The sequence below is a fragment of the Vicugna pacos genome, chromosome 10 (genome assembly GCF_048564905.1).
Source record: "Vicugna pacos chromosome 10, VicPac4, whole genome shotgun sequence".
Classification (NCBI taxonomy): domain Eukaryota; kingdom Metazoa; phylum Chordata; class Mammalia; order Artiodactyla; family Camelidae; genus Vicugna; species Vicugna pacos.
In genome coordinates this window covers 26,070,165-26,094,113 of record NC_132996.1, presented here as the reverse complement: position 1 = coordinate 26,094,113, position 23,949 = coordinate 26,070,165, and the positions used below count along the sequence as shown (strand labels likewise).

Below are 23,949 nucleotides of genomic sequence, written 5' to 3'. Positions count from 1 at the left end.
TTGAATTATTTTGAAATATGTTCTGTGTCTTTTTAACTTAATTGTTCTTAGGTATTTTCCCTGTCAGTATACATAGGTCAATGCACTTTTGAAAGCCGCATAATATTCCACAGTAGAGATGGTTTTAATTTAACTATTTGCCTATTAATTGATATGTTTGTTTGTTTCTAGTTTTTTTACTATCCCAAAGGAGGGATCGGTTTGGGAGAGAGTGGGGAAAAAGGTCCTCCAGTGAGAAACAAGAGACCGAGATTGTTTTCAGCTTTATTCTAATTTGTGACCTTGAGCAAATCTCATTCTTTCTCTAGGCCCAAGTGTCTGAATCTGTCAGAGAAGTTTCAGTAATGTATACTTTGAGATTATAAAGACTCCCTACCCCCCCTAGAAATGCCTGCGTATAAAACATTTTTCATTATGAATAATATGAATGCTATAATCCCTTAAATCTGCCCATAAAACCCCACTTTGAGATTTCTTCAGCTACATGGATCCCTTAAGGTTTTTCCCCGACTCCAGTAACCAGTTGGCAGTATCAATTTGATAAGTAAAGAAGTGGGTTAGCAGCCCAGCCATGTGGTCATCCTGCATGTACCTCCACCCACCCACATACCCAATTGTGGTATTTTAGGACAGTTTCTCATCACTCGAAGAGGCTCAAGCCTCGGCATGGGCATAGTCTGTGAGGCTGCAGAGGCACTGCAGAGTGCTTCTGGCCGGCATTTCACACATGCATCAACCAGCTGGTCACTCCAGCCAGTTTTGAATGTTGGCTGGGCTGTTCTTCACTATCTTGAGTAGGTCTGCAGCACCCCTCCCACCAGGAAACCCTGATGCCCATCACGTTTTCCTCCTTGCTCTCAACCCTTCACACCTGCCTAGGATGGACTTAGGTCTTCCCAAATACGTAAGGCTGCTAAGGAGAGTGGGGAAAGACAGCTAATGTTTTTCATTGTTTGTAAATTTGAGCTGCTAATGTGTATTTGATGTTTGGTGCTTTTATATGTATTTTAGAAATAATCTTTTTGCTTCAGAACAACCTTAGGGAATGGAAGAAAATGCAAAAGTTCCTTTGAATACATGCAAATTGTATTTTTCTCTGGGTCCGAGTTCCTACTCAGTTAGAGCTCTTTCTCTCACCAGCTCTCTATCATGCCTTCACCCCTGGCTAGACACCCCCTTCCCTAATTTAAATCTTGTCTCCCTGATGGAAGTTATCTGGGAAAACAGCTAATATCACAATATTTTTTGTAAAAGACTATCCCCACTGACAGCCTTTAGTGTTACCAAATAAAATATTCTTAATAATCCAGCCTGAAAGCACATGTGCTCAGATGACTCCTCTGATATTCACAACTACTTCAAGAATAATTGACAAGGACTCTTAACCTTTTTTTTTTTTAATGCCATGGATCTTTTTTGACAGCCTAGTGTTGTCTATGACCCCCTGCTCAGAATAATGTTTTAAATACATTATTGCCTGTTAATGAGGATTGGGGAGGTGGTTGTAGGCTCTGAGTACCGGGAAGTAGGTTCAAAGACAGTTGTTCAGAAGGTGCAACTGGTGGTTGCTCACTCTCCTCTGAGTAGGAGGACTTCCTCACTCATCTGGCAGTCAGCTTCAGATCCACCCCATTGTAATACACTAATATTCATCCCAGATGGGCAACAGGTTCCTCCTCCTTTCAGACAGCAGTTACAGAGACACCTACACAAAAATGAAAAGAGGAAAATTCCCTACTTCTGTGAATGGAAACTACGTGAATTGTTAGAAATTTGTCTGGTTTACTTGGGTGAGGAGAGGTTCTGGGGTATAATGCTTGTTAAGGAAGAAAGGCAACTGTTAGATTGTCTTACAGCTAGCTGCCTCGTGCAGTCTATCATGCCAACTTTAGATTCATTCAGAGACAACAGTAAAGGTCTCAGGGTTTTTTGCAGTATGTCTTGGCTGCTGTAAGGGAGCTTTGGCTCTTTCAGGGAAATTTCCCTGTCACTGACAAACTCTTCTGGGAAACCACTGATTAGTATTGAATAATATTCAGTATCAGTATTCAGGCTCTTAGTGCCCTGGATTTAGTTTATAATGCTGTCAGAGGTGACCCACTGGAGAATGAGAAAGTGTTGAGAGAAGCGATCTGCCAGGAACCCTGAGCATCCCTGCATGTTCTTGCTTCACATGAATGCCTTTTCTCAGTGTTTTCTGTTTGTAGTGAACAACCTTGAGAGATGAGGTAATGTCTCTTTTCTAGGAGGTTTGCCTACTGTTCACTGTGAAAGTGTTGAATCCCCCAAGCTCAGGGTTTTCCTGTGACACAACCCACTGCATGTGTAGGCATCCACTTAGGCCTACCTGCATCACTTGTTCGGGGGTGAAGGGGGGACTGGCACAAACTTGCCCATTGCTGCTTACTGTACTATAAGCAATAAAGTTCTTTGTCTCTGATTCAGGAGTCTCATGTCATCTGCCAGCATCTGTGAAAAAATAATAGGTTAACTTGTTCGTTTTGCAAGTAGCATCAAATTCTAGACCTTTCATAGACTACTCTTGACAGTCTGGTAGCAGGGATGGGATCCTGACAGACAAGACTTCAGAAGAGAGAGGACATGGGCCAGGTGAGAATATAAGAAGATAACCTGGGGTCTGGTAGCAAATGCTAGTGAGAAAGGAGGGGAATAAGGGCCCCTGGTTGTCCTTCATGTTAATGAATGTTTTGAGGCTAAGCAGCAGGAGGTAGAATTGAAACACACTGTCCAACTGGAATTTAGGTTGTTGCTCATTCTCCTAAGGCCAGAAGGAGGGAAGGATGTTTTGACAATGAGGCAGCAAGCCTGTGGCCCGAGCTGAAGGCAGTTATGGCTGTGACTGATGAGTAAAGGATTCCCCAAAGGTGGAATAAGTGGTGTTGCAATCAGGATATAGAGCTTTGAGTGGACCAAAAATATTAGGAGTTTGTTGAGTCCAAGCAGGTAACCATTTGAAACAACAGTAAATGCATGACCTGATCCCTTTCCTGATTTAAGGAAGGAAGCTATGTATGCTGGGGGAATCTTTGAGGAGAGGAGAGACTCCCCTTTTATAGCTGTATTGGATATAATCATCTAAGTCACCATCCTACTTAGTCCCATGGAGACAGGGAGCACTGGGCACAGAGATGCTCAAAAGTGCCAAGGACTGTGGGGCAGATCCACAGTGGTATGCGGAGGGGTGAAAAAAATACCCAAAATAGCAATCTCTGATCTGCAGATGCTTGTAGGAGCCAAGCAGTACACAAGGGAAAAGGCAGCACTGACCCTGGAGCAGGAGTCAGGAAAGTCCTTTCCCAGCTGCCCCGTGTAGGCTAGCCTCTCACACTTTTGGCTGGAAGAGAACATGATCTCTTGGTGGCTGTGGCTGTGACTGTGGCCTGCTACTTACCTATTTTAAACTGCTTAGTTTGGATTCCCATGGTGGGGGGAAAAGTGTCTGAATTCAACTGGTGGGGTTTGGGCCAAGTTTGCAGTGGGAAAGGAAAATTAAAATGACCTGTAGAGGGAGCGTCTAAATGAATTCAGTGTACTAATGCTTTGTGGCTTTCACATCAATGTGTTATTGATATCAATTGTATATTTGATGATGTTTGACATGGTCCTAGATCATAAAATTTAGAAAAAGTCACCCCCGGAGGCTTCCTCTCAAAGAAAAATGGCCTAGTACAACTGTCTCATACTGTTGTAAGCTCCTTAAACTTGACTAACTGCTGGATTTGCTATCCACCACTTGATGGCTCTGACCACAGTTTGATTCCTTTTAAACATTCCCTTTAACCTACTGAGAGGTCAGTTGTAATTTCAGCTCCTATACCTCTCATGCAAAAACATCAGGTGTAATTTCAGCCCCTGTACCTCATACAAAACACATGTCGCAACCTCTAGATGTTTCCTCACCCCCATTCTTGTAGCTATTGCTCAGTCATCCTGTAGGATGGATAGATGCCACCTGGCTGGTGACATGGACAAATGGGCTAGGTTGGACTGTTACCAGGCAATCTTTTCAAAAACAAGGACTGATTTCAATTATTCTAAATGACCTGGGAACTCTGAGGCCTACCAGGTGGGCAGGCGGTTACATTAGGGACACTGTCAATCTGTGTCCTCTAAATGATGTAGATCCCACTTGGGAGGTCCCAACAATGATAAATGGGGACATCATATATGCCCCCAGGATTGTATTTCCTGTGTGGAAGCCAGACATTAGCCCCTTCTGCCCTGAAAACATGGTGTCTTGCACATATGGAGGGCCATAAGCAACCTTCAAGTGTTTAAGGAAACACCACCAGTAGGTCATGTAGCCCTTAGGTGACTGTGGATATTGCCCCAAAATGAGGCTACCCTTGGTTACACAGGGGAGCTTCCTGGAGGGTGACCGACTCATTTATGCACACTCTGCAGGAGGTTATCCCCATCTTGAGAGTCATCCTGTTAGAAATGTTGATTTGAAATTTGCTCCTGACTTTAGCTGAAGCCATCAATGATATCACCTCAGCCCTGGAATTTACTCAGGTGAAACTCAACTCACTGGCCAGTGTGGTTATGGATGATAGAATCACTCTTGACTTCCTTCTGGGCCAAGGTAGAGTCTGCAGTTGCTAATATATCCTGCTGTACTTGGAGTTATGCCTCAGAAACCATCTGTACAAAGTGCTGTGGAGGCTGGAGAAAGAGTAACTATTTTAGCACAGAGGCCTGGGAGGCCTCCATGAAATGAAATGTATTTGATCTGATCTATAAATGGATCTATAAATGAGGAGTGGGGCCAAGAGTGCCTGTTTTACAGATGAGGAACCTGAGGCACACATGTTAAATAACTTGCCAATGTCATTCAGCTAGGAAGTAGGAAGTAAAGGATTGGAGTCAAGATCTCTTCACCTCCAAATATAGAGATTGCTGCTAAACCTCACTGCCTCAGCATTAGACTGAGACCACCAAAGAAGAACTGAGAGAGATTTGGAATTCACTTTAGATATTTTCCTAAAGTTGACTTGATGATCCATAGAATTGGTGATTATGTGTTTGAAGATGTCTGATGAAGAACCCTAGGACTTTGTAAGAACCACTCTTTAAAAATGAAATATTTCAGACAAATTATAAAGTTTAGAGAATAATAAAGTGAACACCCATAAGCCCACTGCCACCTTTAAAAAAAATTACCAATACCGTTGAAGTTCCTTGGGTATCCCTAATCACATCTACTTCCTGCACTCTCAGAAATGACTACTATCCTGAACTTGGTATTTATTATTCCTATGCATTTTCTTCACACATGTGTGCATTAACAATACATGGTATTATTGTTTTACTTGTTTTAAAACTTTATATATGGTTTTTGGCTGAGGGTTCCCAAGACTCCGATTCATCCCTAGGTTCAGAGATTAGTTAGAAGCACTCACAGGACTAAGCATATAGTTGTACTCACAGCTAAGATCTATGATAGCAATATAGAGAGGACACACACTGGATTGTAAGAGAAAAAGATGCAGGCAGAGTCTGAAGGAATCCATGTGTAGGCTTTCTTATGCTCTCTCCGTCCATGAGGGATCTCATTAAATACAGTTTACCCCAGCAATGCAAATGGAGCACGTGCGCCATGTTTCTCCCTAGAGAATCCATTAGACTCAGGACCCATATTATTGGGGCTATTCATGGGGGAACCCTCTGCCTACCACGTATCAAAATTCCAGGCTCCCAGAAGGAAAGCAGGTGTTCAGAAACCATATTATGTTCAAATAGTCTCCACACTGTCTACATTTATTAATTGGAATTCTACTATAGGAAGAATTGTTTTTTCTCTCCTATTCAATTGTGCGTATCAGTATAGACTCGGATTTTTATTTTATTCAGCGAGTTATCAAATACAATTTGCTCAAAAAATATATTCATACATGCATACACACATAAAATAACGCATATGAATATAATTTGAATTGGGTAGGTTCCCCAATACTCTGGACCCCTGTACCCTTTTGTGAAGTCCTCTCCGAGGCCCGGAACTTTTGCTCGACTCTCAAGCAGTCCAGGGAAGTTTTAGGCAGTGATACCTAGCATCAGAGTGGCGACCAATAGGTGAGAGCGTGGATACAGGGGACTCAGAAACGCGGGGGTGGATGAATGGGGAGGGGGGCAGGAAGTGGAAGGGTGAGGGGCGGAGCCAGGGAGCTGCGCGGCCGTTAGGAGCTGAACCGGGGCCTGGGCAGGAGAGGGTGACCGGAAAGGAAGGGGCAAGTCCCAAGCCTAGGCTGGGACGTGGCTGAAGGCTGGCGTGGGGAGAGACGTTCAAGGCTGCGCTGACCGGTGGGGGCGGGGCTGACTCCCTGCTGCAGCCAACCAACGGCCGCAACTGCCGGCCGCGGCCTCCGCGCATCCCCACCCCCGCTTTTTCCTGCGCTGTTCGGCAGTTTGTGTCCGTGTCCGCCGTCTTTCTCTTGCCTCGGTCTCCCCAGTCTTGGTCATTCTCCCGGGCTTTGGTGTCCGAGACGTGAGAGCTTGACCTCGCGCCCAGATCTGCCCTGAGAGAGATGGAGGAGCTGGCGTCCCGCGGAGGTGAGTGGGGCAGGGAGACTGGAGAGCCCCCGAAAAGTGGGGTACTGTGACTGTGGGAACAGGTTGGGCAGCACCATCTGGGTTTAGGAAATCCAGTCTACAGGGAATATTGGGTCTCAGACATAGCCAGAAAGTATTCTTGGCTTGTTATGTTTTTGTTTTCCTTCGACTGAAACCAAACTTATTTAGAGATGAAAGGGAACTGAGGCTAGGAAAACCCTTCTTATTAGAGAGGGTCTGTGGGCTGCAGAGAGCCCTGAGCCGAAACTTAGATCTGGGCCTCGGTCCAGGTTTTGTTACTGACTCATTGAGAGGCTTTAGAGAAGTTTATGCCCTTCGGATCGGTTTTTACCATGTGTTCCATGAGAGGGGTTTGGACTACAGGATTTCCAGAGGCCTGACGATGGGTGCCCCTTAAGTTTTATTCGTTAGGAGTGAGTAAAATGAGAGAGGCCTCCTTTTGGGGTTCACTGGAGGCTGCCAGCTACACTGAATTTATTGGAGTCTATGGAATTACATTGTTCTTAAAGCTTGAGAAATAGGTGGTATTATCCGCATTACAAATGAGGTAATAGGCTCAGAGGTAAAGTGATTTGCTAGTAAGTGTCAAAACCAAGTCAGACTTCAAAGACCAAACTACACTATACTTTCTGCCAGCAGGAGAGCATGGAGGGCTTGACTGAAAGGTGATTATAGGGAGCAGCAGTTAACAACTTTGAGTTCTCTGCTAAAATGAATGGCTCCAGAGCAGAACTATATCTGATTCTTCTCTATCCCTAGCTCCCAGCATATAGTTTGTGTGAAATAGTTTGGGTATCGGTGCCAGAGCCACCACCTGTGTTGCACACTGTCATCAACATGATCAGCATAATCTAATTAATAAAAAGAATGATGGGGACTCTAATTGTTACAGTGATAGCAAAGCTGCAAGTGAAATTGTGAAGACATCGGAATTTATAATACTTACACGGTGTTTTAAAGTTTATACAGCACTTTTGAGTGGTTCTTCATTCGATAATCTTAGATAAATATTATTGTTGATCACATTTTATAAGCAAGGAATCTAAGACCTAGAGAGATTAAGTGACCTGCACAAGGTCACACAGTGAGAACTTGTATTTCTCCTTATGTGCTCTCTCCACTTCCTCTCCCTTTCCTTTTTCCTGGTCCTCCCCACCCATTCCCATGCCTAGCCTGTGCTCCATTCTTCGTATCACTCAGAGACATCCTCTTTTGATGTTAACCAATAATCATGTGTTGGCTGATGAATAATAGTGTTGGTATTAACTCATATGACTTCTAAGAATTTAAATCTCAGAGATGCAGAGGGATTTAAATGTCTTTAAGAAGGGGAATTGTAACTGTGGTTGTTATCATCATCATCATCCACAGGTTTCAAGGAATGAAACTAGAATATGCAGTGACTGGCAGTCTAAGAATAATAACTGTTATATATTGAGCTCATACTATGTCATGGGCCTTGTAATAGCCTCTTAAGTAAGCTTTTTAACTTAATTCCCTCAACCATTGTACTGATCTTATAAATGAGGCTCTGGAAGCATAGAGAAGTTAAATAACATGCCTGGGTTCATGAAGTCCTGGTCTGGTTCAGTTCTGTATTCTAAACCATTACACCAGCTTGGCCTAGGAACAGATCTTTACTTAGGAGAAAGCCTGACCCTTTAGCAGGAGAGCCTGAACAGGAGAGAGAGAGATGTGCTCAGGTACGGTGTGAGAAAGACAACTGAGAGCCCAGAATTGGAGTGAGGGGAGGTTTTTCTTCTGGACTCAAGGCCACCTCCCCACCCGCCTCATGTAACAAACCACGGTTCTTCTCTCTTTAAGTTAGAAACAAGTGACTGAATGAATCACTCATGTTGCTGATGACAAAGCTTGTCCTGATTGACACTAGGAGTCTGTAGCCTTTGACAATGCAACTTTCCCCCTTCAGTTCATTGCCCAGAAGGCTACCTGAGAGAATAGTCTAAAATGCGTACTTGATCATGGCATTCCTCTGCCAAAAACTGTTGAGTGGCTCTCTATCTGTGGGGTAAACACCCTAATGAGGTATCAAAGCCTCCCAGGATTTGCACTGGCCTGACCCCTTCAGTCCCACCTTTGCTCACAGCTTTTGCATTTCACTAGAGACATACTGGATTACTGAGTCCCCACAGCTTGCTATGTTTTCTGTGACCTTTAGGCTTTTTGCATCGCACCCCTCTGCCCTTCTCCTTTTCACACTTCACCTGGCTAACCCACTATTCATCCTTTAAGATCCAGCTCGCCCATTCATTCCGTCATTCAACAAATGTTTGTCAAGTGCCTGTCAACTACCAGGCATGGCTATAGGTGTAGAGGTGTAACAGTGAGTAAAACAGACACATCCCTGCCCTTTATGGAGCTTCTATCCTGTAGCGCATATTAAACAAGTCTAATAAATCGGTGATGAGTGGCATGGAGAATAGAGTGGGGAAAGAGGATCGAGAGGGGCAAGGGAGTCATCAGGAAAGTCTTCAGGGGTTGGATGATGTTTGAACAGATCTGGAGGAGGTGAGGGAGTGAGGACAGTGCCAATTTGAATGTTCCAAGCACAGAGTTTAAGGATATGAGACAGGAAATGACTTGGCTCAGTTACGACCCTTCCGGAACTCCTCTGCTGCCTTGATCTGGACTGATGCCCTTTTCTGTTTTCCTACATGCTCTCATGTTGGCCTCTAAAGTAGCACTTACTACATGGTATTATACTTGTCTATGTATATGTCTGTTTCCCCAACTTGGATATGGGTTTCTTGAGGGCAGGGACCTCTGGTTCTGACTGCTCAGCACCTACCTTATGGCCTGACTTAGATGGAGTAGGCACTCAAAAATATTTATTAAATATTATGAGTAAGACCTATCGGCCTCGTTCTTACAGCCTCATTATTTTTTACAAATGATTTGGAAGACAGGGCTTGATGACAGTGAGAGAGAAAAAAGAAAAAAATTCTAAGCCTGATTCTGTCTGTCTGGCTTGATTCTGTTTTTGGACCTCTGAGAAGTTGAATACCTGATTTTCTTTGAGAAATGTAGCTAGAGACTTCCATTTTCAGCATTATGGCAGGCTGACTAACCTGTAAAATGGTAGGTAAAATATAACAAAGTCCTTTGTAGTTGAATTTGCAAGAAAGTAAGAGAAATCCCCAGGGGCCTAAAAAACCAAGAGTAAGCTGAAAACCAGAGAAGTCAGCCCCTTTACCTGACGTCAGATGCCCTGGATGTTTGCTGGTCCCACTTACATAGAAGCTTGGGCTGCTGTTACAGTGAATGAAACTATGGGCCCACATGGGTTAGACTCTGGTTAGAACTGAGACGCCTTCATGAAGCTTGGTGCCTTGAAAATCTATGTCCTTTTATCAGGTGGAGCAGGAAAAAGAAATCTCACTACTGACAAAGATGATAAAGGTTGCCTCTTATCCTAGGTTCCAGTAGAAGCATTCCCTCATATGGATTTGGGTTTATATTTATATTACCTGAAAGGCCTAAAAACTCCAAGCCAAGAAATAGACATTAGAAACTATCTAGACTTGTAATACCCTGCCTGCTTGGCAGAGGCACATGCAGAATTTCCCTGGAGAGACACTTGACAGGAGTCCCACAGAGTCTGGAGGAGAGACTTGTTAAATGAGAATGTATATTGCCTGCTCTGTGCTGTTGAGATCATGATGTTACTTTTGTATAAAAAATTACACATTTTAAGTACATCTGTGCATTCTAGTGATCTCCAGAAATGGATGATAGAGCAGAACTTGTATACAAGCCAGCATTTGGATGTGGACATGTATTTAGCTGCCTCCTGTCCTTGCAGAGGTCATGGAAGAGGTGACATCGTGCTCCTTCAACAGCCCTCTGTTCCAGCAGGAAGATGAGAAAGGGGTCACCTACCGGATCCCAGCCCTGCTCTACGTTCCCCCCGCCCACACCTTCCTGGCCTTTGCAGAGAAGCGCTCTACGAGCAGGGATGAGGATGCGCTCCACCTGGTGCTGAGGCGAGGGTTGAGGACTGGGCACTCAGTACAGGTGACTCCCTATCCCAGACCTGGACCTGGGCCTTGGTTTCTACATTGCTCAGAGCATGTCAAAGCCTGTGCCTTTTCCTGTCACTGCAGGAAAAAGCTTGTGTCAGAGCTGAGGAGTTAAAAAAACAGTAAAAGCAATGGCTTTCATTTATAGAGTATTTATTTTGTTCCAGGGGCACACTGGATCTCCCAGCCGCTCTGTGATGTAGAAACTGTTGTCAGTCACATTTTACAGAAGAGGAAACTGAGGCTCAGAGAGGTTGCTACTTGCTCAAGGTCACACAGCTATAATAAAAACGTAAAAGTAGGCTTCAAACTCAGTCTCTGACTAGAGGCTTCAATGTTTCGTTAGATTCAACCAACATGTGGTGTGCTTTTCGCTGACATTTTGTCTTTAATCCTCATAAGTTACAAGAGAAGTAAGCATTATTATTCCAGTTTTGCTGATGAGGGATCCTGATGCTCCAGTAGATAGGTAGCTTGTTCAAGACACAGCTAGCAGAAGATGCTGGGAGGATAACAACCACCTTACTCCTCCTCCTCCTGCTTAGCTTCCTCCTCCTCCTTGTCCTCCTCCTCTTCCTCTTCTTCCTCCATGCTTTATGTGAGGTGCATATGATTGTCCCCATTTCACAAGAGGAAACTGGGGCTGAGGATTAAAGTGACTTCCCTTAAGCACACACCTAATAAGGGGCAGAACTGGGGTTGGAGCCCTTGTCCCTAAGTAGCACATTTTTACTGTGTTTTTAATGGAGGAGAGAAGCCTTTGCTGCCCTTGGGCCTGTGAGCTACAGGGTTAGTTCAGATCCCATTTTTCTCATTGTTGCCTTCTTTTATCTCTCAGAGCTGGCTGAAGTGAGGATCAAGTGAGGCAATGGATTTGAGACTTAAATACATACATACATACATACATACATTTTTAATAAACAGGCACTTTAATCCCCCTAATGTGCCCTGCTTTTCCGCCCACAGAAATCTCACCGTTAAAACTTCATGTCCATAGGGATGCCTTGTTTTGCTGTTATAATGTAAATGCTATTCTGCTGAAGGTGGGCCTTGCCAGCAACCCCTGTCTTTGCTTTTAATGACTTACTCACATTTCCCTGTGGGGAAGTGTTTTACTTTAGGGAATTTCCAGTGCACGCTCTTACACCTTGTCATGAGTTTTTTTTTTGGCGTCCCATGGTCAAACCTCAGCTTATATTACTGGCGTCTTGCAGCCCAGCATGGAGTTCTAGTTCTTTTGTTTCCTTCAGAACAGGCCATGCCTGTGGTTATGTTGCCTTACTTTCTGTCACTGACAGTTGGGCGGTTAAGCATTTGTTATCAGACCATACCTGTTACTTAACCTCACTGTCTGGTAGTCACACACGTTAACAAATGTATCCACTTTAACTCATCCTCCCTTCTCTTCATGTTATTCACATTCATTCTCTGATGTACTTAATTGTAGAATCTTGAAGTTAGAAGAACCGTCAACTTCTTTCCCAGTAAAGATGTGTTTTGTATTCCGTTGGAGCTACTAATAGCTTAGTGGTTAAGAGCACGGCTTTGAAGTCAGGGAAGACCTATTTATCGGCTGTGACCTTGGATACTTGACTCTTCTCTGTTTCATCATCTGCAGAATATAATTAATAATAGCAATTACATAGTAGGAACTCAACTTTAGTCATCTTCTATTAAGGGTCTGCTTACACAACTCCTCCAATGAGTTTTGCCTTAATCCTAAGGCAACTGTGAACTTTGTGTGTGTGTGTGTGTGTGTGTGGAATGAGATGATCTGCACTTGTCTGTAATTAACTGTTGGTCTTCTGCCTTCTGGGGAAGTCCATCTGTACATTGTACAGATAAAGTCCCTCTTGTGGAGAACTGCACTTTGATGTACCTGAAAGCGATATTCACACCCGCTTCAACACCTTCGGTTCTTTTAGTGGGTCCTTCGGCTACAGTTTGATTTAGTTTCTGGTCCCTTAAAAACTGTGATTACTGTCCTTGGGACCTTGTCTGGGATGTTTGTGTCCTTTTTCGAAGTATGGTACTCAGAATTGAACTTATGGCCCAGAGATAGATTGAGCAGCTCAACAGCCAGGTGGCTGTCCAATCTTGTATCCTTTTAACGCAGGCTAAGGTAAAGTAGCATTTACTTTTTTGGGTACCTGCCCAAGTATTAAGTACATGGTCAGCTAAAACCTCCAAGCCTTTTTCACATTTTTTGTTCCTTTTAAAACCTTTTCAATTGTGGTAAAATACACCTAACATAAAACTTTCCATCTTAACCGTTTTAAGTGTACATTGCAGTATCATTAACTGTATGCACATTGTTGTGCAACAAATCTCTAGAACTTAGTACATGACTGCAAGTTTATACTCATTGCACAACAGCTCATTGCACAACAACTTTCCCTCTCCCCCGGCCCCTAGCAACCACTACTGTTCTTTGTTTCTATAAGTTTGATTACTTTAGCTATGTCATATAAGTGGAATCATGTAGTATTTGTCTTTTTGTGATTGGTTTATTTCACTTAACGTAATGTTCTCAAGGGTCATCCATGTTATAGCATATGTCAGGATTTCCTTCTTTTCAAAGGCCAAATAATATTCTGTTGTATGTTTATCCATTATAACATTTAACCATTTGGTTTATCCATTCATCGGTTGACGGACACTTGAGTTGTTCCCACCTTTGGCTATTGTGAATAATGCTGCTGTGGAACATGGGTGTGCAAACATCTCTTCAAGACCTTTCGCTCAGTTCTTTTGGCTATATACCTAGAAGTTGAATTGATCATTATATGGTGATTCTGTTATAAATTTTTGAGGGACCTCCATACTGTTTACCACAATGCACCTTTTTATATTCCCTCCAACAGTACACAGTTTTTCCACATCCTCACAAACACTTATTTTGCTTTTTGGTTTTTTTGATAGTAGCCACCCTAATGAATAGGAGGTGATAGCTCATTATGGTTTTAATTTGCATTTCCCTGGTTATTAGCAATGTTTGGTATCTTTTCATATGCTTGTTGGCCATTACATTTGTTGTTCTTTGTTCATGTTTCTCCATCTAAATTTTTAAGCCCAAGATTTGTTTTATCTCTGTCAAGCCTCAGCTTGTTTATGTCCCATTGCCCCACCTGGTTGAGGTCATTTGGCTTCTAATGCTTTCATATTTTGTTTACAGTTTCTTCCAGCTTCATGTCAACTTTATGTTAGACATATCTGGCCCAAAGAATTTTCTCTTCCCAGCTAGTAAGGATGGCTGAGCTTCTGACTTGTCAACAACTGGACTGCCCAGTATTTTTTTTTCCCTCCTATTCCTGAAAGGAATAGCAGTGCTGATGGATATTCTTAAATATTCCTGGCTCCTGCTCAAGATTGCTGATCTGAGCAATCTTAATTATCCAAATGAGTTTGCAGCTGTTACTTCTCATCAGCTCACATATTGAGTGCTATCCATAAAGTGTTGGTTTCCTCACAGGGTGCTGAGAAGACAGGGACACTATCCCTGGGGTGACAATGGAAAATTAAGTCTGCTCCCCAGACGGTCTTATTGGCACTTGAAAGAGGGAAGAGACACGTATGGAGGAGGGCAGAGAAGAGCCTTCATACATTGACTCCTCTTTGGGAAGAATTTGCTCAACCAAATTGCGAAGAGAAAGCAAAGCTGTGCACAGATGTAACTGTCCAAAACATCCACACAGAATCCACAAAGTGTCACAAGGCAGGTTCACGCAGAGTGGGTGTTTCCTTAGTAGTTCATACGCAGCTGGAGATCAGAGAAGCTATTGTGTGGGGCGTGGCATCTAAGCTGACACTTGAAGTGGGTGTGTTGAAGGTAAGAAGAACCAAATGTGATTTCTCCCTGGATTCTCTACATCAGACATGATCTTTCCCTTCTCTGACATCCACAGTGCTTTGTTTATCTCCTGTCTTTCGTGGTATCTGTGAGAGTCTGGAGTCAGCTCTGTGGGTGCCTTTTCTATCCTCCTCGAGGCAGGCCTGGCTGCCCCCTCCCACTGGTGGCCTTCCAGACCTTGATTTTCTGAGAGTAAACAGGGAAGTGAGGTCCCTGCCTCCATGGTTTAAAATGCAGTCAGGTCAGACAGCAATGTGGACTTCTCATGCATATATTTTCCAGAGAGGAACAAAGCCATTTGAGGGGATTTAGGAAGCAGTCTTAGCCAATCTGGGAGAGCTTCATGGAGGAAGGTGGACTTATGCCCAGTAATTAAGTTGACTTTGGCACATATGTTAGAACTGTTTACATTGTACAGAGTACTCCGTCATAGAATGGGCTGCCCCAGACATAGTGAGTTCCCTGTCCCTAGACTAGTTCAAGGAGAGACTGAATGGCCTTTATCCACAAGAATTAGAGGAGAATCTTCTGTAGGACGTGTTAGCACTGGGTCCTTATGACTCTGAAATTCCATGATCTGAGCTTTGCTTAATAATGTGTTTTGCTCATTCATGCAGGAATTAAGTTTTTTGTTGTGGGTAGCTAATGCATTCATAGGGCTGAAGGATAAAGACGGTATAGAAATGTGTACATCCCATTTCCAGTCCTCTATCTCCTATAGGCAGTCAGTTATTTCTTATGTATCCTCCTAGTGCTTCTTCACGCAGAAACAAAGAAATACAAGTAGATAGTCTTAATACCCCCTTTTAAAACTTTTTTTAATGTAAAGTGATAACATAGATACAGAAAACATAAAAAATAATTGTCAAAGGCACAAAACATAAATGTCAGCTTTGTAAATTGACAAAGCCAGTACTTCTGGACTCACCACTCAGCTCAAGGAATAGAATATTGCCAGCACCTCAGAAGCTTCTCTTTTGTTCCTTCTCTTCTTCCCAAAGGTAATTACTAGTCTGATTCTAGAGTTTTGTTTTGCTTGTTTTTAATCTATGTATTCTTTATGTTTGGCTTTTTTTCTGTCTTGCTTCTTTTGTTCCATATTCTTGAGGTTTATTCAGATTGTTATGTACAGCTGTAATTTGTTCATTTTCATTGTTATATAATAGTCTGTTGTATGACTATATACATTGAATCGATGCATTCTATATTTGTTGCATATTTGGGTTAGTGATTGAGTGTATAGATAATGTGGCTCTGAATATTCTGCACATGTTTTTCTGTACTATGTGCATGCATTTTTGTTGCTGTGTATATTAAGGTTGCAACTCAGAGCATGGTGGGTTTACCAGGGCCTCTAATTTTTGTCCTCCTAGCCCCATAGGGCTGTCAGATGAATTGCTCAGCTTCTTAGCCTTTCAGTTACCTCTTTGAAAATTAGTAGACATACCTGAGGGGAAAAGGTACTTAAAATACCAGGTCATCCTCTCTGAATGAACTGTTTCAGTTCTTGGCCAAAATTCTTCATCACCTTATTTGCTCTCTGGTGCTTCCAAATAGATGTTTTTGTTTTAATTTTTTATCTAGCCTATTTTTCACTGGAAGATTTGGTTACATACCTAGTTGCTGTAATTGGAAGTCCTTTTCCTTCACGTTTCTTATACACTCTTCTGTATTTTGCTTTGTTCATTTAATAATATATTATGGAGATCTTTCCGTATCAGTATACAGAAGCTTTTCTTTCTCTTTTTTCACCTGTTGTATTGTATGTTCATTTAACCAGTCGCCTATTGATGAATATTTGGGTTCACTATATTGTGCTGTTTCAAGCAATGCCACAGTGAGTAATCTTATACATACTTAATTTGATAAGCAGATATATCTTAGGGTAAATTCCCAGAATGGGGGATGCTGGGAAAAGATAAGTGCATTTATAATTTTGATATAACCTTCATGAGTGTTAAACCATTTTGCACTCCAATCCATATATGAGTGCCTGTTTCTTCACATTTTTGTCAACAGAATATTGTCAGAGTTAATGATGTTGCCAATTTGTTTGATGAAAAATACTATGCCAGTTTAATTTGCTTTTCTCTTTTATATGTGAGGTTGAACATATTTTCTTTTTCTTTTTTTTTTTTTTTTTTGTCTTTCTGTTAGTTGTCTGATCTTGCTCTTTGCCCAGTTATGTTAGGTTTTTGGAAAATTTCTTACCAATTTCAAATGTTGTTTTAAAGATATGTTAAGGAAATTAGGTATTTGTTTATGATATGTCGGATTAGGCATTATCTCATGTTATCCTTACAACTCCTCTTTGAGCATGTTATTATGTCCTCGATTTAACCGATAAAGAAATGGAGGTAAAGTTAAGATTAAGTAACCTGGCCTAGATCACACGACGAGTGATGGAGGCAGGGGTTGAACTAGGTGTCTCTCACTCCATGTTTTTAATGACACTTTTATGAATTGCCTTCCCAGGGTAGTAGAAGAAGGGAAAAAAATCTTTGTCTTTAATTTTCCTTTATTTGCCTAAAACTTCCATATTTATCTGCCTTGCTGTGCTTTTCTTCTGTTTGTTTTTCTTTTCTTTCTTTCTTTCTGCTTTTTTTGGGGGGGGTCTTTCTTTATAAAAATATTTATTTTGCCCTCATCATGTGCTAGACACTGGTGATACAAAAGTAGAATAAATTGGTTTCTACCTTCAAAAGACTCAGTCCAGGAAGGGAGCCAGTCACATAAAAAAATTACAGACACCTGTTTCAGTGCACTTCCCTTTACTGTGCTTCACAGATAATGTGTTTTTAACAAATTGAAGGTTTGTGGCACCTCTGCGTGAAGCAAGTCTGTTGGCACCATTTTTCCAACAGCATTGCTCCCTTTGAGTCTCTGTGTCACATTTTGGTAATTCTTGCAATATTTCAAACCCTCCAGCAGCAGAAAGATTACAACTTGCTGAAGGCTTAGATAAGGGTTAGCATTTTGTTAGCAACAAGGTGTTTTTAAATCAAGGTATATACATTGGGGATTTTTAGACATAATGCTTTTCACACTTAATAGACTACAGGATAGTGTAAATCTAACTTTTATATACACTGGGACACCGAAAAATTCATGTGACTCACTTTTTCATGCTATTTCCTTTATTGCAGTGATCTGAAACTGAGCCTGCGGTATTTCTGAGGTCTGCCTGTATGATATATAATATGTGCTGTAACTCTTCTATATGTACAAAGAGAAAGCCACTGATTCTTTGGTAGGGATGGAGAGGGAGTTTGATGGGACGCTTCATGAATGAAGTGACTTTGAGTTGTTTTGGAAGATGAATTGGGCATCTAGGCAAAGTGGGGAAGAGTGTCCCAGACAGAGGAGACAGCATGTACAATGTCCAGCATTACCTCTCTGCAACTTTATAACTTATATAATATTTGAGAATTCAGTCAACACTTGGGCCTTCATGATTTTACAGATTTCAATACCATTTATTTCTTATCTTTGAGAGATCCTAATACTTTTAATCTTTTAATGAGCCTCCTGTCTTCCTATTAGTCTTTCACTCCTGCTCTCTCTCCCTTCCCTTGTCCAGTGGGAACCCCTGAAGCCACTGATGGAAGCCACATTACCTGGGCATCGGACCATGAACCCCTGTCCTGTGTGGGAGCAGAAGAGTGGCCGTGTGTACCTATTCTTCATCTGCGTGCGGGGCCATGTCACTGAGCGTCAACAGATTATGACAGGCAGGAATGCTGCCCGTCTCTGCTTCATCTGCAGTCAGGATGCTGGCTATTCATGGAGCGAAGTGAGGGACCTGACCGAGGAGGTCATTGGCCCAGAGGTCAAGCATTGGGCCACATTTGCTGTGGGCCCAGGTCATGGGATCCAGCTGCAGTCCGGGAGGCTGGTCATCCCTGCATACGCCTACTACATCCCTTACTGGTTCTTTTGCTTTCGGATACCATATAAAGTCAGGCCTCATTCCCTGATGATCTACAGTGACGACCTAGGAGCCACATGGCAGCGTGGCAGGCTGATTAAGCCCATAGTGACAGTGGAGTGTGAAGTGGCAGAGGTGAGCAGGAGGGCCGGCCAACCTGTGCTGTATTGTAGTGCCCGAACACCAAACAGGCGCCGGGCAGAGGCTCTTAGCACTGACCACGGTGAATGCTTTCAGAGACCAGCCCTGAGCCAACAGCTCTGTGAGCCCCCGCATGGCTGCCAAGGCAGTGTGGTGAGTTTCCGGCCCCTGGAGATCCCACATGTGTGCCAGGACCCTACTGGCAAAGATGTTCCTACCATTCAGCAGATCCCTCTCCTGGGCAGATCATTGAGGCTAGAGCTGGAAGCTGGAACCCAGTCAGAATCATGGCTCTTGTACTCACACCCAACCAATAAGAAACAGAGGGTTGACCTAGGCATCTACCTCAACCAGACCCCCTTGGAGGCTGCCTGCTGGTCCCGCCCCTGGATCTTGCACTGCGGGCCCTGTGGTTACTCTGATTTGGCTGCTCTGGAGAAGGAGGGCTTATTTGGGTGTTTGTTTGAATGTGGAACGAAGAGGGAGTGTGAGCAGATTGCCTTCCGCCTGTTCACAGACCGAGAGATCCTGAGCCATGTGAACGGGGACTGTACCAGCCCTGGTCAGAACTGAGCCAACTCAAAACCAATTGGCTTAGGACCCATCTTTTCATAGAAGGGTTACCATAACAGGCAACCATGGCCAGGATAACAGAGGTTACTGAAGTCTGCAGAGAATCCAAAACATTCTGCTCCCTACCTTTTTTTCCGCTTCTCCTCCAAAGAGCAAAATGAAAATCTTGCCATAGCTACTGCAGGGGAAGGAGCAATGAACTGTGAATTGAGAGACCATGACATAATCCTGGCTCTGCCACTGTCTTGATTTGGGACCTTGGACATGTCACGTGAACTCTCTGGGCCTCAGGTCTCCATCTGTAAAATGAGAGGATTGGTTCTGTGATTTCTCTTATTCCCAGGTCTAGGAAAGTCAGGGTGCCCGTATGCTATGTGATCAGCAAGTCCTGGCTGCATATGTGACTCTCATCTCAAAATGGAAGTCAGAGGACTCATCTTTTCAAATGACTTGCCACTCATCCAAGTGTGAAGTTACAAGCAGTTGCCATGGCACAATGGAAGACCTGGATGGTTTGTTCTGTTTTTAGTAACAAAAGATGCCCACACCCTTCCAATCATGCTCAGAGCTCTACAGGCTCCCTATTCTAGAGGAATTGGGCCGAACAGTAGAATCATGTGGCCACTTGTCTGCTCCAGCTTTGCACCTCTGCTCAACCTTCCCTCCCCTATCCAGAAAGCATTATTTCCTCAGGGGAAAGTGAGAAGCTCCGTGTTAGTGGTCCTTAATAATGGTACTTATTATTTCTGATGGCATGACTCCTGTGAAAGATGAACCTGAAGTTCCCTTATTAGGATAGCTCTTGATGGGAAAAGGACATGGGTTAGGAGTTTAAAGCATTGGACAAAACTTCTCATAGTTTCTGCCCTTAAGCAGTTCGCAGTTTATAGGGATAGAAGGAGGAGAAAATAAGCAGCTGGTTTGTAGATGCTGGGCTCTAAGTTGGGGTGCTCGTAGCTCCTGATGTCATTATCTTCACTGTATCTTTATTGTGCCTGCAGTCATCTTCCCCAGGGCTTGTCCAAGCTGCTGAGTTTCCCAGTTTGGTTTTTTCAGGATGTTGTCCTAGCCTAGCCACTGCTTTACCTGTAGAGAAGCTCTTCACCATTAGGAAGGTCTCTGGACTCCCAAACCTCTGATTCAGGCCTATTTGTTTGGACCTACTGGGATGCCTCTTTGTGTGATAGGTTTGGGGCTGAACTGTGCCAGTGCTGGGTCTCAGACGATACCAGATGGCTGCTCTTATTTTAGATTGTTTCTCCCATAGAGTGTGACAGATATTCTATCATGAGAGATTTCTTTTTTGTCCCTATTTTGGGATGATAATGCCTTAAACATGTTTCATGTAAATATGTTTGCTGCTGGGTAATGACCCTGGAGAGCAAGTCTTAGTCATGGAACACAGCCTAAGAGGCTGGTAGAGATTAACTTCACCTACTTTAGCATCTGGCTTAAGCCCAGGACTTAGAGGGGATTTAAAAAATTCCCTTAGCCTCTCATACGAATTTCCCAAAGTTGTCTTCCCAGCACACAGTTATGATCATTCATTCACTCATTTATACGTTTATGTAAATATTTCTATAACTGAGTGCCTGTGCATAGTGAGGCACTTTCTATTGCCATTCCCTTGTTGAAAGTCATTTGTGGCTCCTCATTGCCACCAACACCTCATTGTGTTTACATTTAGCTTAGCATATAGGTCCTTTAGTTGTTGGGTGAAATAATGAATACTCATCTCTACTTCTTCAAATGAAGCTGCTGTCAAAGAAGACCTCTGTCAAGTTGGCAAGTGGAGGGGGTGGGGGTTTGGGAGTGGGTAGAGTTAGTGGTACAGGGAGGAACTGGGGAGGGGAGAGGATTAAAAGGGCTGCCCCCTCCTCAGTAGTGGAAACTCCTTGTTAAGCAAAGCTTTCCTGAGCACTGTACCCCAAATAGATAGGAATAGGGAAGATGGCTAAGTTCTACAACCAAAGCCAAAGGATGGAGAGAATGAGAATATGAAGACTTCTTGGGACCGTCCAAGAAGGGAGCCGGGGACAGGTGCTGAGTCACATGCCCGTGTGGACCACACTGTTCTCATAAGATGTCTCATCTACCTCTAGTTTCCCTCCCCTTTCTCCTTCCCCTTTGCCTCATGTTTGCTGCTTCTTAGTGACTAGCAGTGAAATTCTGAATAGGCAGAGGGCCTGCGTGCATATTTCAGGAATGACAAGAAAAGAGGGCTGGGGTAATCCAGAATGAGGATGAGAGAGGACCAGAGTGGGGGATGGCAGCTGTGAAGGAAAAGAACAGCAGGTAAGAGTCCTGACGCCTTTAGGAAGAGAGAGAAGGGGTGCAGACATGGAGCCTTGGCAGGAGAGATGGAGTAGGTGGTGGCTGCTGTGAAGAAGAAATGACAACAGGCTGGAGCTGTTCTCTGAGACGTTTTTGGGAGGGAAAGAGGCCTGCACAGGTTAGGCCGCTGGTAAGTTCCTACCCAACTCTGAAACTTTAAGCTGTCTTAAACTTTAAAAACAGCTGTAGGCCCTCCAACTCTTGTTAGTGTCAGTTAGCCAAGGTCTTCAGGACCCTGGGACTTATACCAGGATACTGTTCCCCTAACTGAACCCATTTCAGCCACTCTCAGGTTGGGAGAATGGAAAAGATAGGACAGGTGATGGCAGCTGTGAAGAAAAGAGGAAAGCAGACTGGAGGCTTCCAATCCAGCGGCATAAAAAGAGGACTGTGTAGGCTGTGGTCCTTTGCCCCTAGAGGCCCCCACCCGGTCCTTGGACCCTTAGGATGGATCCATCCAGCGCAGGTGGCCCACCACTGGGAGTGCAGGAAGGCTGCCCTCCTGCTGGTATATGCCCAGACCAGCCTCCCACTCATTCAACCCACTGGTTCCCACATTCCTAGGCTCCTAGCGTTTACCTCAGGCCCTTTATTTGGACCTGTTCCTCCTGGTCACCAGTCTCCCCTCAGATCTATAGGATATCATGCACCTGCAGCCAGAGGTAAGAGACCTTGCACCCTACCTGTTGGGTAGTCCGAGGGATGCACGGAGGCCAGCCTGAGGCAGCACAGTCCCCTCCCCAGGGCAGTAAGATTCATTACTTCCACTTTGGCTAGATTAGGCTGCTTGGCCTTCTCCAGTAAGCGGTAAATTTCCCCTCTGTGTTAGTCAGTGGCTGGCTGGTCATGCCTCCCTGTGGCCTTACCACAGGCTGCCTGGAGTTATTGTCCATGTTGTGCCCACTCGGCCTCTGCTAGGCTGTGAATCCTTGAGGGCCAAGTCTGAGTCCTCACTGCATCCTTTTTACCTTGAATCACAATGACTTACTTATAAATATATGATTTTTCTATCATATTCTGAATTTCCTGAAGATAAGGACTGTGTCTGATTCCTCTCTGTGCCCTCTGCACCCAGCACAGGGCCTGGCACAGCACAGACAGCAGTAAAATTATGCTAAATGAACAAAGGGGTCACAGACCCTTGGCCTCCTGGAGCTAACTGAGAGGCCAGGGCAAGTTCCCCGCGGGAAGAGCGGGAAGAGCGTGATGCGTCCCTCTGTGGCTTGCATAGCACTCAGCCTGCTGAACATTGGCCCTAAATGAGTCTTCTCGGCAGGAGGGTGGAGAGAGGGTATGTCCAGGCTGGTCTCAGTACTTTCTGGGAATGAGCTGCTCTCTGTCTTGGTTGGTCCTGCCTAAATGTCCCAGGATCACAGCCCAAGCCTAAAGCCAAGCCTTGACCTGGGGGGGTCTCATGTCACTGGTATTTTCCCTCTGTCCCTGATTGGGTTTTCTATAACTGCCATTCCTCCAGGACTCAAAGTGGGATGCGGGGGTCAGCATGTTTGAGCGTGCCTTGGCTCTGTGATACCAAGTGCCAGAAGTGTTTTCTGTACTATAAGAACTACCTTGACTCTTTGAAACAAGGAAGATGAATAAAGAGCTTAATTCTGATGACTACTGTTTTGACTTTTGTTGCTGTTAAGGAAACTATGAGATGGTTATTATCCTAATACTTGTATCTAGTTTGTAGCCAACTCCTTTAAAAAATGGATTTGAGGCACTTTCTTGCTTTTCATAAGAACTTTTACTTTCAGAAAACCTTAATAATCGTCCTTTGCATTTTTACACCTTGTCCTTTGAACAAAGTTACCTACCAAGGGAAGCAGTGCAGAGATGAGCATGACTGGTTTAGTTGCATATTACATACTAGCTATTAAGTGAAGGAAGTGGGATGCACAGAATCTCCCCCGTCTGACACCAGCCCCAGTGCTTGTCACTGCATGTCTTTTTCTATTTTGAAAATAACCTTGAGGTTATTCTCAAATTGAAGCTGGAGAGGCCACAAATATTACCTCAGTGAAGTGGGTGATAGCTTTAGCTTGACTCGTGATCTTTTATTTGACTGCTACCATTGAAATGCCTAATGTGCTGCTGAATTTCGCCAAATGTTTCAAGTTCTGTCAGTAGATCAGGCTGCTTTCTTAAAGCAAATGACTATTGAAAAAGTTTCAAACGGGCCTATCTTTCATCATAACACTAAGAGTCATATAAAATGGAAGAATGAAGTTCTGAGAATGAAGTTGTGAGAATGCCTGTATGTAGCAGAAGCCTGAAAGAATCAAGAGCCAGGCAGCAACAGTCCTGATGATACCAACTAGGGCCCCACTGTCATGGGAACCCATAACCGCCAACTTTGTTTGATTTTTTATTTCTTAAGCTAGTTTGGGCTGGATGTATATAGCTGGCAACCAAAAGAATATGACTGCCCATACTCGGAAAATTCAGTTAATTGGTACCACAACCTGTTATTACCTGGAGCAGAACTA

General features: G+C 43.6%; 1 protein-coding gene and 1 long non-coding RNA gene across 3 annotated transcripts; one reads left to right on the top strand and one right to left on the bottom strand.

Annotated features, from left to right (window-relative positions):
- Positions 1 to 1,381: 1,381 nt before the first annotated feature.
- On the bottom strand, positions 1,382 to 6,190 carry LOC140698683 (uncharacterized). Its single transcript, XR_012076512.1, has 3 exons — positions 5,993 to 6,190; positions 2,348 to 2,469; positions 1,382 to 1,705 (listed from the first exon to the last, which is right to left on the bottom strand). It is a non-coding gene; the product is annotated as an uncharacterized lncRNA (long non-coding RNA).
- A 17-nt stretch (positions 6,191 to 6,207) lies between these two features.
- Positions 6,208 to 23,077, top strand: NEU3 (neuraminidase 3). Of its 2 annotated transcripts, XM_006203556.4 has the most exons (3): positions 6,209 to 6,573; positions 10,418 to 10,629; positions 18,065 to 23,077. In XM_006203556.4, exons 1-3 carry the CDS (start codon positions 6,549 to 6,551, stop codon positions 19,124 to 19,126), a joined length of 1,299 nt encoding a protein of 432 aa, XP_006203618.2. In that variant the 5' UTR covers positions 6,209 to 6,548; the 3' UTR covers positions 19,127 to 23,077. The 2 variants fall into 2 exon arrangements, with proteins under 2 accessions (XP_015093932.1, XP_006203618.2); XM_015238446.3 differs by lacking the exon at positions 10,418 to 10,629 and having other exon boundaries at positions 6,208 to 6,573.
- Positions 23,078 to 23,949: the final 872 nt, after the last annotated feature.

What these genes read in the sequence shown, in the direction of transcription:
- NEU3 (XM_006203556.4), top strand. Translation starts at nt 6,549, where the DNA reads ATGGAGGAGCTGGCGTCCCGCGGAG. An exon ending in GGAGCTGGCGTCCCGCGGAG is followed by an intron (nt 6,574 to 10,417) that starts GTGAGTGGGGCA and finishes CTGTCCTTGCAG; the next exon opens with AGGTCATGGAAGAGGTGACA. An exon ending in GGACTGGGCACTCAGTACAG is followed by an intron (nt 10,630 to 18,064) that starts GTGACTCCCTAT and finishes TCCCTTGTCCAG; the next exon opens with TGGGAACCCCTGAAGCCACT.